Source organism: Catharus ustulatus, chromosome 2 (assembly GCF_009819885.2).
Source record: "Catharus ustulatus isolate bCatUst1 chromosome 2, bCatUst1.pri.v2, whole genome shotgun sequence".
In the NCBI taxonomy this organism is placed as follows: Eukaryota; Metazoa; Chordata; class Aves; order Passeriformes; family Turdidae; genus Catharus; species Catharus ustulatus.
The window spans coordinates 15,579,365-15,591,806 of NC_046222.1; the positions used below are offsets into that span (position 1 = coordinate 15,579,365).

Below are 12,442 nucleotides of genomic sequence, written 5' to 3' on the forward strand. Positions count from 1 at the left end.
AATGCTGATTTCTATTGACATCTTTGTGTTGTAAGAAAACAGCAAGGAACATGTACCTGCCTGACATATACATATGTTCTTTGAAGAACTAATAGATGGAAGAAACTTAACCTTGAAAACATGTTAGATTTTCTAAATTTTTCAGTTTAGATGAATGAAGGGACCAGAACTAAACAGTTTATTACAAATGAGGAAGGGTGATAGTAGGATAGGAGTAGGATGTTGCAAGCCATACTCTGGTTTTCAGAAGCTGAATTATAACTGTGAAAGGAATTTAATTTCCACTTTGAAAGTTCCTGATTTGGTTAAACTGAATTAGTAATTTCTGAAGTAAATTCTTTGATGTTTTGTAATGGAAGGAAGCACAACCCATTCAGTTTCTGAAGTACTTTACAACATGTACCTTTTAACTGAGGAATTCTCTCTAGCAAACAGGATAGGAAGCAGCAGAGCTTGAAATAGCTGTTGTTCCTCATTCTTAAGATTTTTTAAAATCTTTGAGGTGGGATTTGCTATTTGCTGCTTTATTTGGCAATTTATGGACTAGTTTGGCTTGTTTAAAGTGTGTTTATCCTTTTCTGAATACTTAGAATCCAACATGGAGGAGCCTGGACTTTGGAATAATGCCCGATCGTCTCGATACCTCTGTCTCTTGTTTTGTTGTGAGGATCTGGGGTGGCAAGAAGGAGCACTTTCAGCTTTTGATTGAATGGAAGGTCAATCTAGATGGGTTAAAGTACTTGGGCCAGCAGGTAATGTGAAAACATTTTTTCCTCAACTTTTTTCTTCAGGAAACAAAACATCTGGATGAATTCATATATAGGATACTGAGAGAGGAAATGAGTGTGTTTGAAGATTGTGTTTTAAAGTTTGATTACACATACTCATGTTAGTTTACATCAGAGCTTTAAATCATAAAATCATATAGTGGTTGGGGTTGGAAGAGACCTTAAATATCATCCAGTTCCACCCCTCTACCGTGGGTGGGGACACCTTCCACTAGACCAGGTTGCTCCAAACCCTGCCCATCATGGCCCACTTCCAGGCATGGGGCAGTCACAGCTTCTGTGGGCAGCCTGTGCCAGGACCTCAGCACCCTCACAGCCAAGAATTTCTTCCCAATATCCCCTTAACTCTGTCCTCTGGCAGTGAGAAGTCATTCCCCCTGTCCAAAGTCCCTCTCCAGCTTTCTTGGAGCTCCTTCAGCCCCTGGCAGGGGCTATAAGGTCTCCCTGGAGCCTTCTCTTCTCCAGGCTGAAGTCTTGAGTCTCACCTCTTTTTAGTTTCCAGCTATCTTATTTTTGTACCTGGAAATGCAGTAATAGGAAAGATGTTCTGTCTAGTGTTTCTGATTTCAAAGTAGAATGTCTGAACTTAGTGACTGTTGCTAAAGCTGTGAAACAAACAGGTTTTCCATGGTTAAATTCAGTTTTCTGTGAGGTTTTATGTACTTCTAGAGTTACAGGTGATGAAAAACTGCTTTAGACTCTGGGAGCAATTTGTGCTTGTTTGGTGTGAAAATTTGCAGTAAACTGGCTTTAAACTGATTTGTTTTCTTCCTTCCCTACAGATCCATGCAAGAAACCCAAATGAGATTATTTTTGGTCTCAATGATGGTTATTATGGAGCTTCATTTGAACAGAAGGTAAGGGTGTCTTGTATTTGTCTTGGACAACTGAAGCACTTGTTCCTCTGTTTCACCCTCTCTACTAATCATACACTGAACCTTTATTTGGAGTTGCTTGAACTGGACCAATGTTTAAATAAGATAGATGTGTGCTTCAGGGATTTATTTTGAAGCTGTTAACCTGGATTTAAAGTATTCCTGATCCTTGAGCAGCTTTCTGAATCTATTTGGTTTTGTCTGAAGCTTCATGCATGTCTGTAAAACCAGTATCTACCCAGGTTCAACATAATAAATTCTGGATGCTATACCAGCTTTCCCAAAGCCAGGCTTCGCATCCTCTGGTTCCCTCAACACCTTCCTGACTTACAGATTGCCCTTCAACTGTTTTATGCTTGCTGCTTTCAACTGGTAGAACTCATCCTTCTTCTTGCAGAGATTCCTTTTCAGGGAGTGCCTTGAGGGAAGCAAGTGTAGCTTCTAGTTAATGACTAACTTTCTGATTCTCCTTAAAGAAGAGCAGAACTAGGAATACAGCTCTCTGTAGCTCTAAAGTTGTCAGAGGTATGGGGAAGAGAAACATAGTTATATTTTCCAAGGGCTGAATTGTAGCTTCATTTTCAACCATGAAGAAGGAAAGACCCTCATCTTTGGAAAGCTTCATCTCTCTGTTTGTTCAGTCTGTGGTCTCCATCAATGCAGGTAGAGTCTTCCCCACATGTGCGTATTCTTTGAGTACTTTTTAGCAGCTAGATCTTGGCCACTTTGCACAAGCAAAACCTTTTTGTGTATTTGCAAGTACATGTGCCTGTGTCTAGTAAATGTGGCAGAGAAAAAGACACACTCTTCTTTCAGAGGGTAAACTTCCTAATTGCTAAATCTGAAACCCTTGCATTACATGTTCTGTAAATTTCCTCAGGGTGGAACAATTTGCATACACCACTTGGTGCCTGATTGTTTGGAAAATTCCTTTGAACACCGTAGTACAGAGGGAAAAGAAAAGGCTGAAATAGGTTGCTGCTGCAAATTCTTTCACTCCTGAAACAATTATTCTAGGTCAGTCTTCTTGTTCTCTGAGAAATGCTGCACTTTGCTTTCTGAAGGCAGTGTTTGTTGAAATGCCATCAGTTTTATACAGTAAAATCCTAGAATGGTTTGGGTGAGAAGGCACCTTCAAGCTCATCTAGTCCTACCCCCCTACCATGGGCAGGAACACCTTCCACTTGATCAGACTGCTCCAAGCCCCATCCAACGTGCCCAGGGATAGGACATGGTGATGCTGGCACTTTGTGCATTTTCAGTTTTCCACCATCCTAGTTCTTTCAGACATTAAGATGTTTTCATTTTGGTATTTTTTTGTGGAGAGATATCTGGATTTCAGCATTTAGCATCCAGTGTCTTGGGTAGGAAAATGAGGAGCTGAGAGAGCTGCTGGGATAGTGCCTCTGTAGCAATGTGATGTGCTACATGGTGTGTAGATCTCAGGATTGTTTAGGTAGAACCACATTTTTGGTGAAATGTCTACTGTGTGGGCTATGGGTAACACAATTGTGTCAGGAGATGTTGATGTTTCACTCTGAATTTCAATGTTTTCTATATGGAGAGTCCTGTTGGGGCAGGAAAGACTCTTTAGGCAGGGATTGTGGTACTCAGAATCCATCTCTGTTGGAACACTGGCTGATCATGGGTACCAGATGGGGCTGCTTTATGCACTAGAGTAAGTGCCTTTTTCCTTGCAATCCATAATCTTTCTGATAGTGCCGCCACGTGGCTTGACCTGCTTAAAATTTACTTTATCTTGTAAAGCAACACTTCCGAGTTTGCAACTTTTCTGGGAATTTGTGTGACCATGCCTGATGCTGAAAAGCTCAGTTATCTGACATTTGCAGCATGAGGAATTGCTGTCTGTCTTACTTCTGATACCTTTTGTGCAGAAGGGATATTTCAGTATCTTACGAGAGCAACCTTGTGTTATTCTTACTTTGTAACTTCCGGAAACTTGTTCATCTCACTCAAAACTAAGACTACTTTGGTCTTTTAATGTGTTGCAGCATGGATAAAGGATAGAGCTTTAGCTCATGTTCATGTAATTCTCTGGCACATGACTGAGTGGGCTCTCAGGTCTGAAGCTGAAGAATGGCAGTGCTGTCAGTTGCACTTTTCAGTGTTTCTGTGCATAAAATTCAGACAGTTATGGATTATGAAGTTCAAGAAAACACACAGTGTGTCTAGAACACAGATAAACTGATAGGTCTTTTATACCTTTATAGGTAAGTGGGGTTATTGCCCTCTTAAATAGTTTCTATCTACCCTAGATAAAACATGTGTAAAGACAGATTTAAAATACATTGCATGCAAGATGGTTTATATTACTAAAAGTGCATGCTCCTAATCAAGATGAATTTTTTTTTATTTTAAAAATAATATTCCTTTTCCTCAAGGATCACTCAGGTACCCTGAAGAACAGTCTTCTCCAGGTGGATCAGAGCTGTGTTCGCAACTCGTACGATGTCTTCTCTTTGCTTAGGTAAGGTTTTTGATAATATTTTGTGTAGCTATTGTAACTTCTGTAGTCTCTGTGTGGGAGGATCTTTCTAAATATTATAAAAAACCCCAGTATGGTGTGGAAAGGAGATATCATGGTTGTGCCAATATACTCATGTAGTGAGGAGCTGGGCTGTGGTATGTGTGTGTTCAGTGGTGGTGGCTGGACTTCTGCTGTGTAGATGCTTGAGTGCTCTGAATTAGGACTGACTGTGGACCTGGCCCATGGACATGCCTTGTGGACATCAAAATCATGGAACTGCTTTGTTGGAAAGTTTCTGTGAAAAGCCTCTACTCTGTTCTCGACAGTAATAAATTTTTTAAATACATGAGATCACAGTCAGGACCCAGTTACTCCAGCACAGATGCGGTCTAAGAAGGGTACTGGGGTTTTTTTGCTTAAATGTTTGTGGTGATAAAAAACATGAAGTGCTAGTATTAAGTTAAACATGATGTCCTTTTTCAGATCTGTTTTAATTATAATAGTCCAAAAATATGAGTTATAGAAAAGTGTAATTGTGGTCTACCACTGTCAATAAGTTGGTTTTGGGGAATCTCTATTTAAATGGCATTTTACAAGACAGGTTAATAACTTCAGTTCTGCAGTAAAGGCAGTAGATGTTCTATGAAGGAAACCCTTGAATAGGAAATGTTCAACGTGCTTTCAAAAGTCTATGTAAAAATACATTTGACTTTTTAAATCAGTTGTACAAGTTAAATCCATTTGACAGTGTTGACAGTAGGTGTCAGTGTTGCCTGTCTGTAGAGAGAGGAAAAGTCAGCTTAGGTTGTTTATTCAGATGTCCTTATTTAAGCTCTCTTAAAATTTGAGTGTTCTCTTTCTTGATTCTGTAAAGCGTATTTAAACTGAAGGCTGCTCTCTAAATGTTTGGGTTTTTTTCTGTGCTTTTAGTGGGAAACAACCAGGGGGAGTGTTGGGAAGTTCTGATTACATTCTGGCACCCTCCATTAGAAGAGAACTTCTAGTACCTAACATTTAGTCTTTGTTAAACAGAAAAAGGAAAAAAATGTGCAGTGTACCCTGATTACTTAATTCACGAGGGTTTTTCACATTTTGTGTGCACTTCTATGTAGTATGAAGCACGTTCCAGAAAAAGACTCACTCTGGTCATGAACTTGACTGAGTAGACTCCTGTCCAGCCCTGTGTAATTGATCTGTAATCCTTCTTCTCAACATACTTGACTGTTTTCCTCAAGCTGACAAGAAATTAAGGTGATAAAATTCACCTTGTTGTGTGCTTACCAGTACTGCTTTGAACCCTGGCTGCTGGAGCTTCTCTCTGTTTTGGGGATGTGAGAGTTCAGTCTCTCAAAGTGCCTGGGCTTACTGTTGGGCTCAGTTTCTGTTAAGCTCTGTCTCTGAGCTGAGACATTCTCCTTTTTTATTTTGTCCCAGAAGGAACAGGGTTTTCCAGGCCTCAGAACCAGGCCTGCTGCTGACTGTGTTTTGGTGGATTCTGCATACCATATCAAGGGATTTACATTGTGTTGTTTAGTTCCAGCAGAAGTTAGAAGCTGTATTTCTGACTCTACCTAGATGTCATATTTGTCTGATTTCATTGTGGTTAGGAAAGTTTGTTAGGAACTAAGGCAGAGTTCTCTGTGTAGTTTAGAATCGTTTCTATTTCTTTTTACGTTAACTCTACTCTTTTACAGGTGCATTTTCTATACTGCTGCTTACCTTTGATTTCAGGCTGAAAAACCTGGTGATGGTGTTTGTTTTAAAATAATCTCTAGTCAGTTTTTGTCAGGTCTCCTTTTTCTCCTCTTGTTTTGGTTCAAAAAGACAGGTGTCTGCTAAGGAAGGCAGGAGCATCTTTTGGAATGGAGTATATAAACTCCTCCTTCCAAGTTATTATAATTTTGAAATTAAGGGGCTCTCAGGCAAAGAGATATGGGGATAGGAATAAGTTATTTCCTAGGAAAATTAAATAAAAATTTTAAAATTAAAAAAACCACTGATAGTCAGAATACAACCTTGACACCCTGTTGGTCAGGGTGTTGGTAGCAGTCCCATTAAATGGTGGCTGCAGTGCTCATGGAGTGACAGATGTGGTTCAGTTGAAGCAATGATCCTGTGGAAGGGTGTAGTTTTCCTCTGAAAGTCCAGTGGTGGTGTAGATTGGTCTGGTTTTCCTCTGGGAATCCAGTGGGAAAAGGCTGCCTTGGTGTTCCAAATCTTAGATTTTTATATAGGTAGGAAATTCTTGGCTCCTCCCTGTGGGTGGAGAATGGGATGATGTAATTTTATCAATCATACAGTGGGATTCAATGCCCCATTAACAGAAGATCCCTCCCTGGAGGGAGGATGGATGGGTTCAGGAAGAGATGAAGACTGCCCCACCTGGTTTTAACAGCTAGCCCATTACAGAGGATATCTTCCCTGGAGTTATGAGGGACAGGTCGTGGAAGAGATGAAGAGCACTCCTCTACCTGGTTTTAACAGATGGGGATGGAATACACACTGTTGGTTACATCTTGCATTGTAACCTAAGACACTACCAAGTAGTTTGGTTTGCCACCTCCTCCAGGAGTCCACACTTGAATAACCAACCCATGAACTCTTCCCAAAGGTTGTTCACACGAGTGTGTTCCTCTTTGAAGAGAGAGATGGGCATAATTTGACTTATGATTTATTAGACAGGATGTACTTCGGGAGGAAATGAGTTGCTGTTGTCCTTCTGTCCATTGACTGTAAAGAGAATACTGAGGCATCCACATCATAAAGATTTGCATCTGGTCACATAAATCCCATGTTTTGAAGAGTTTCTCATAAGATATTTGTAGTAAAAATTTACAATCGGCACATGTAGTTTCCTAGTGTTTTCACAATGTGAGTATGAAGAACAGCTTGTACTGGCTTTATTTACACTTTTACAAAAGGAAGCAAATGCTGGTGACAATGGGATCTGAGTCCCAGTTGTTGTGGTGGTACTGTGGTAGCAGATGTGGCAAAGCCACTGACAGACAAAAGGGAGAGAAGTGATTCTGGTTCTAGCTCATCCCCTAACTCTCCCCTAACAGTGAGAACTTCTGTGGTTAGTCTGTGCTTCAAAACTGCTTTTGGGGGAAGAAGTGATGTAAGAAGTTTTTTTTTCCTCAGAAGTGAATAGCTAAAATTTATGAAGCTTGTGAATAGACATTAATGAAAAGTGTATGCTTGGCTCAAATTATGTTGATAATAAAATTAATTGGGAATGACAGAGTGTGTGAACAATGGAAAATTTTTTGTGCATTGGATTGAAATAGTGCTTGTGTTTAGATGCTGGATTTACAAGTCAGTTAAACAGGAGGAACAAGTTAAATGTTCAGGCAACTCCTCTTTACACAAAGAATGTTTCAGCACCTCTGCAACTCACGACCCTTCTTGTTCTGGAACAGGGACAAGATCCTCAGGCAAACATGGTGTTGCTTGTAAGTTGTTTGTGCCATATAGAAGTGACAAATGTTCTTCCAGCCATTTGCTTTAAATGGGCTAACTAACAAAAATTCACCACATCACCTGGAAAGCTCAAATTTTGAGGTTTTTATCCCTTGTAATATTTCCTGAAAAAAGATAATTTAAAGACTTTCTAAACATTCTGTTGCTGGTAGTAATAGGTTATACAGAAACGCCTTTCACACAGCACTCAGGATGGGCCAAATTCATCTGAGGTCATGTTCTGGACATGTCTCAATAATCAAGTTCTGAGCACGTTTGCAGCACTAATGGGAATAGGTTTTATTTAGTATTCTCTTGGTTTTCTAACCTTTCTTTTCTTAAAGCTTTGGAAAATAGACATTTAGTATTAAACGGTGTTGGGAAGATGAGAGTTGAAAATACTATGTAATAGAATTTTACTTCAATTTCTAAATACAAAAGTTAATATAGTGTATTCTGTAACATCTTTTTGTGTTGTTGTGACACTTATAGAGCCATTGGCTTGTGCCTAAGTATATGAATGCCTGAAATCCTCCCATATTCTGCCTGGAGACAAAAAGTGCTCTAAGAATTAGTGAAAATCTGCCCCTTTGAAGTTTTACATCCTGTAGTTTTTATTAGTCCATTCAGAACTGCCATCTCTATGGCTTAACTGTTCCTTCAGCAGATGGCATGGTACGTTTGTGGTATTTGGGCAGCCAGTTAGTGCAGATTGAAAACATTTCACTTGTGTTTTTGCTTAAAAAAAGTGTTCTTTTGCAACAAAACCAAAATCAACAACAGAATCTGACATTGGCATAATTTGAGTGCTGGGATGAGTAAAAAGACTAGCTCCAGGCAGGTGCTTAATATTATTAGTGTCTAATCTGGCAGAATTTGGTTTGAATAATACTTCTGGGTATTAATCTCTCATGAGGCAGGAGTGTGCTTCAAGTGATAGACTTTGCTTCAGGGTTTGCCATCTGTAATATGACTGTTCATTTAAAGAAAAGTGCATGTCTCATCACTGAAAAGATATTTAAGGATACAACTGTTGGTAGTGTTTGTCTGTGATCTGAAACTGAGATATTCATAAAATCACCTTCTAGTGACCAAGGCTAAAACATGCTGACATTGTATAAAATCAGGTTTTGTTTAAATCTTCTATCTTTATTAACAGTTTTATTGAATGAACAGAACTTCATCTTTGAAACTAGAAATGAAGACAAAATATATGGTCAATGTAGGTTGCTGTGGAGCTGAATAACTTGTTAGTAGCTCTTCAGCATGGTTTCTCTGAGACTACAGAGTCACTAGAATTGCATATGCCAAATGTAGTAACTGCCTTTGTGGAGCTATTTTTAACACATGGAAATAATGCTGAAAGTGAAGCTGTTTTCATGAGCTCTGAGTAGGGAAGAGTAGAGTGGCACATGGGCTTTGTGGGCTTAAGGTGCTCAGTGCTGTGGTGTATCTTGGGTACCTTGCCTTGTGTTCTATAAACCAGTCCATCTTGAACAATGTCAGTGTCTTGTCTGACAGGAGCTCAGCCAGACTTTGCTATTGTATAGCTGCTTTAAGTAGCAGTTCCGAAATTTAGGCTTCCAGTTTTTTAGTGGGATGATAAGGAGGGAAAGAAGGAAGAAGACATGCTCTCATCACCAGCTGTCTGACTTCAGAGAGTTGCACAGCATCTATAAATCCAGATGTGAGCCATGCAAAGCTGTACTCCCTTTTGAACTTCCCTGAAGTTCCTCTATTTCCATTTTAATCTCTGTGAAAGAAGTGAACCCGATGGAGTTAGGAAGCAGATGGATCTACATGGAAGCAAGTTACTTTTTGCTACGCTATTCCTTGTGGCATGCTGGTAGCTGATAGAGATAAGGACAAGCAGAAAAGATCTAATTAAATTTTAAAATATGCACTGACAAATAAGTCTCCTTTTTCTAGCTCTTCCCTTTGCTGTCCTTCACTCAGAGAAGGGTCCCATCTCAGCTGTCACCAAAACCTCTCTAAGCATTGCAGTTATGGAAGTTCATGTGGTGGAACAGTTGCCATCTTTTTGTAGAATGTGAATGGGTCAGGAAAGGTGATCACTAATAAATAACCTGATACTCTTGCAGTGCCTTGCTGTAGCTTTTTCTGAGAGTGTCTTGGCAATCACATTGCAGGCTTTTGGACTTCAGTGTTGCTACTGCTGCTACCATCATCCTCTCCCAATAGATACAGAAATACACCATCTGAAGTGTGAAATAGGTTGTAGGATTCCTCTTACCTGCTTTTAAATCCCAAAGTTCCTCTGCTAAAACACCCCTTTGCTAGTGATAAGTATCTTGGGGTTTTTTTGTGATGGCTGGGTTTGATGTTTCTAAACAGGAAACATTAGTACCTGGAAGACTTGGCACTTTGTACCCAACAGGCAGCCAAGACCAGGCAAGCATCCCCCCTTGGCTTTGCACAGACAAATCCAGGTGGCCTAAGGCCAGGATGAATACATAGGGGCTGGAATGGGACCTCTAGAGTGCCTCTGTATGCTTAATTAAGCATTATTGAAATGGATGAACAGTTTAACAAATGTCATCCTTTTTGGCCTGCAAACGTTGCGAGTTGGAATTGTGCTGTGGTGGCTTCCTGAGAAGTAGTGATGGAGATGAAAACTGGGATCTAGTTTGGTTTTTATTTTTTTTTCCTATTTTGAGAGGTTCCTTTGGGATTTTTATTGGTGGCATCAGACTTTTGGACAAATCTCTTCCCAGGAATTTTACCTCTATGGTGCTGAGCTCTAAGGGAGCAGAGGCAATTTGATCATTAGAGCACTAAACTTACAAGCCTGCCTTTTGCCAAAATCTGTAGGACAGAGTGGCGTGGGTCACAGCAAGCTGAAACAGTCCATGAAGCGTAAGAGCCGTATGTGTTTGTTAACTGCTGGGTTAGTAGTCTGCTGCTGCTCTGATCTTCAGTATTCCTGATTTGCCACATGCAATAAGCTACCCCTGCAGTGGCACATTTTTAACATAGATATATTGCTAGCTCTTGGTCAAATTCAGTTTCAAAGCACTTTTGAGAGGAATTACACAAATCTGTACTAGGCTTAAAAAGTAGCTTTATTCTGCCTCTATTTGTGACAGTGTGTAAATGATTGTGTCAGTGAAGCACTACTGAGAAGTCAGAACCCAGTCCTGCTCCTTTTTCTGGCTCTATGAAATGGATGAAAACTGGAATGTTGTAGAATCATAGAATAGTTTGGGTTCAGAGGGACCTTTAAAGATCATCCAGTTCCACCTGCTACCACCTTGAACACTGTGCCAGTGTTTCACCAGCCTCATTGTAGAAAATTTCTTCCTTATCTTTAATCTAAATAGCCAAGTCCCACCAGAGGAGAATATAAGTAATTTACTGGCAGATACCTAAAAATTTTTAAGGAGGATTTTGTGAACATCAGGACTGTTTATTTTTGTTACACCTTTGTCCTGGGTATGGCCATGAGAGTGGTGCTGTGAGTTACATTGTCTCTCAGCCTAGGCAAAGATTTTGGTGAACACAATCGTGTCTCTGAAATCCTCAGAACTATCCAAGCACAACAGAGAATGTCAAGGCAGAATTTTGACTGAGAACAAATAAAACAGATTAAAGATATTGTAGTGGGGAAAATGCTCTAATAAATTTGCTCATTGCAACAGGGCAGGATAGGGAATGCATGGATGTCCAAGAACACTCCTGAGACCATCACGACCATCCCTGTTAGGTGGGAGGTTTCATTACTATAGCTGCAGAACTCTGCTTCTCATGGAAGAAAACTCATATTTGAATTTGGGGGTGGCTTCTAGGAGGAGAGTGCAGCAGTATGCAGCTTTGAAACATGAGCCACCTGAATATTGGCTAGTGTTCCACCTCCTTCCTCCATTGCATAAGCCTGTGCTCTGCTGTCACAAGCACTTTACCAGTTGTGTGGCCTTGAGTGGAAGAGCACAAACAAGTGGAGAGTAACTGGTCTCTTTTGGATGGAGCCTGGAACACATTGTCTGAATTTGTGAATCTTCCTTTTCAGTTTTTCTATGAATCCTGGTCTTAGGCTTGCTCACTGTTTCAGAGAATTGAGACTTCTATGCAGATTTGTTAGAAAAGGCTGTTGAGTTTTACAGGTGTTACTGTCCATCTGGCAGGAGTCATCTTGACATGTTTATGCACTTTAGAAATTTGATTTGCATCTGATTTGCCTCTTTTTACTAAATACACAGTCTTGAACATGACTCTGCAGCAAGGTTTCTGTAATCACAAACTGAGAGCAAAAAGAAGTTTCCTTTTTAATTTGTCACATTTGTTTTTTGAATTAAAAAAATCAGGCCAACTGGAGTTAAATCTGAATTTAAGAATTAAGGAATAAGAGAACTAGAGACAAGTCACATTTTGTTGCCTAATTTCTCAGAAAAATTGAGTTGCACCTTAAGGCTCTCCTCTTCCTTTCATGCCCTGTGAGTATTGAAGGTGATCTATATCCTAGCTAGCTTCCTTAAATATTCCTCAAACTGGAGGCTGGAGCCTGCCCTGCTTCCCATTTGATAGACATGTTTTTTCCTTTTCTGCTCTGTTTCCAAATAGGTCAAAGCATTCACTGTTGCAGTCCACAAATCCACATGGACTTGATCATTTTAAAGCTTAATTTGAGTCTTAAGCATGTAAGGCTTAAATGTAGACTCTCCAAGCATGAGCATGAGGCTTACACCTCACCTTAAGTGATTTACATGTGTAGGTCTCTGAACTGTTTGAAAGAATGATGGAAACTTATCTGTGCTGCAATAGCACTGTTTGTGTGTTTCCTATAGAATTGGCTCATGTAGAGATGTCACAAATGA

General features: G+C 39.9%; 1 protein-coding gene across 1 annotated transcript in view; it reads left to right on the forward strand.

Moving 5' to 3' along the window:
* Nucleotides 1-12,442, forward strand: part of UVRAG (UV radiation resistance associated) — an 87,386-nt gene that overhangs the window by 16,019 nt on the left and 58,925 nt on the right. The window contains exons 4-6 of the mRNA XM_033052811.1: nt 591-752; nt 1,571-1,645; nt 4,066-4,151. Of these exons, the coding sequence (XP_032908702.1) occupies nt 591-752; nt 1,571-1,645; nt 4,066-4,151 (323 nt within the window). The remainder of the gene's footprint in view (nt 1-590; nt 753-1,570; nt 1,646-4,065; nt 4,152-12,442) is intronic.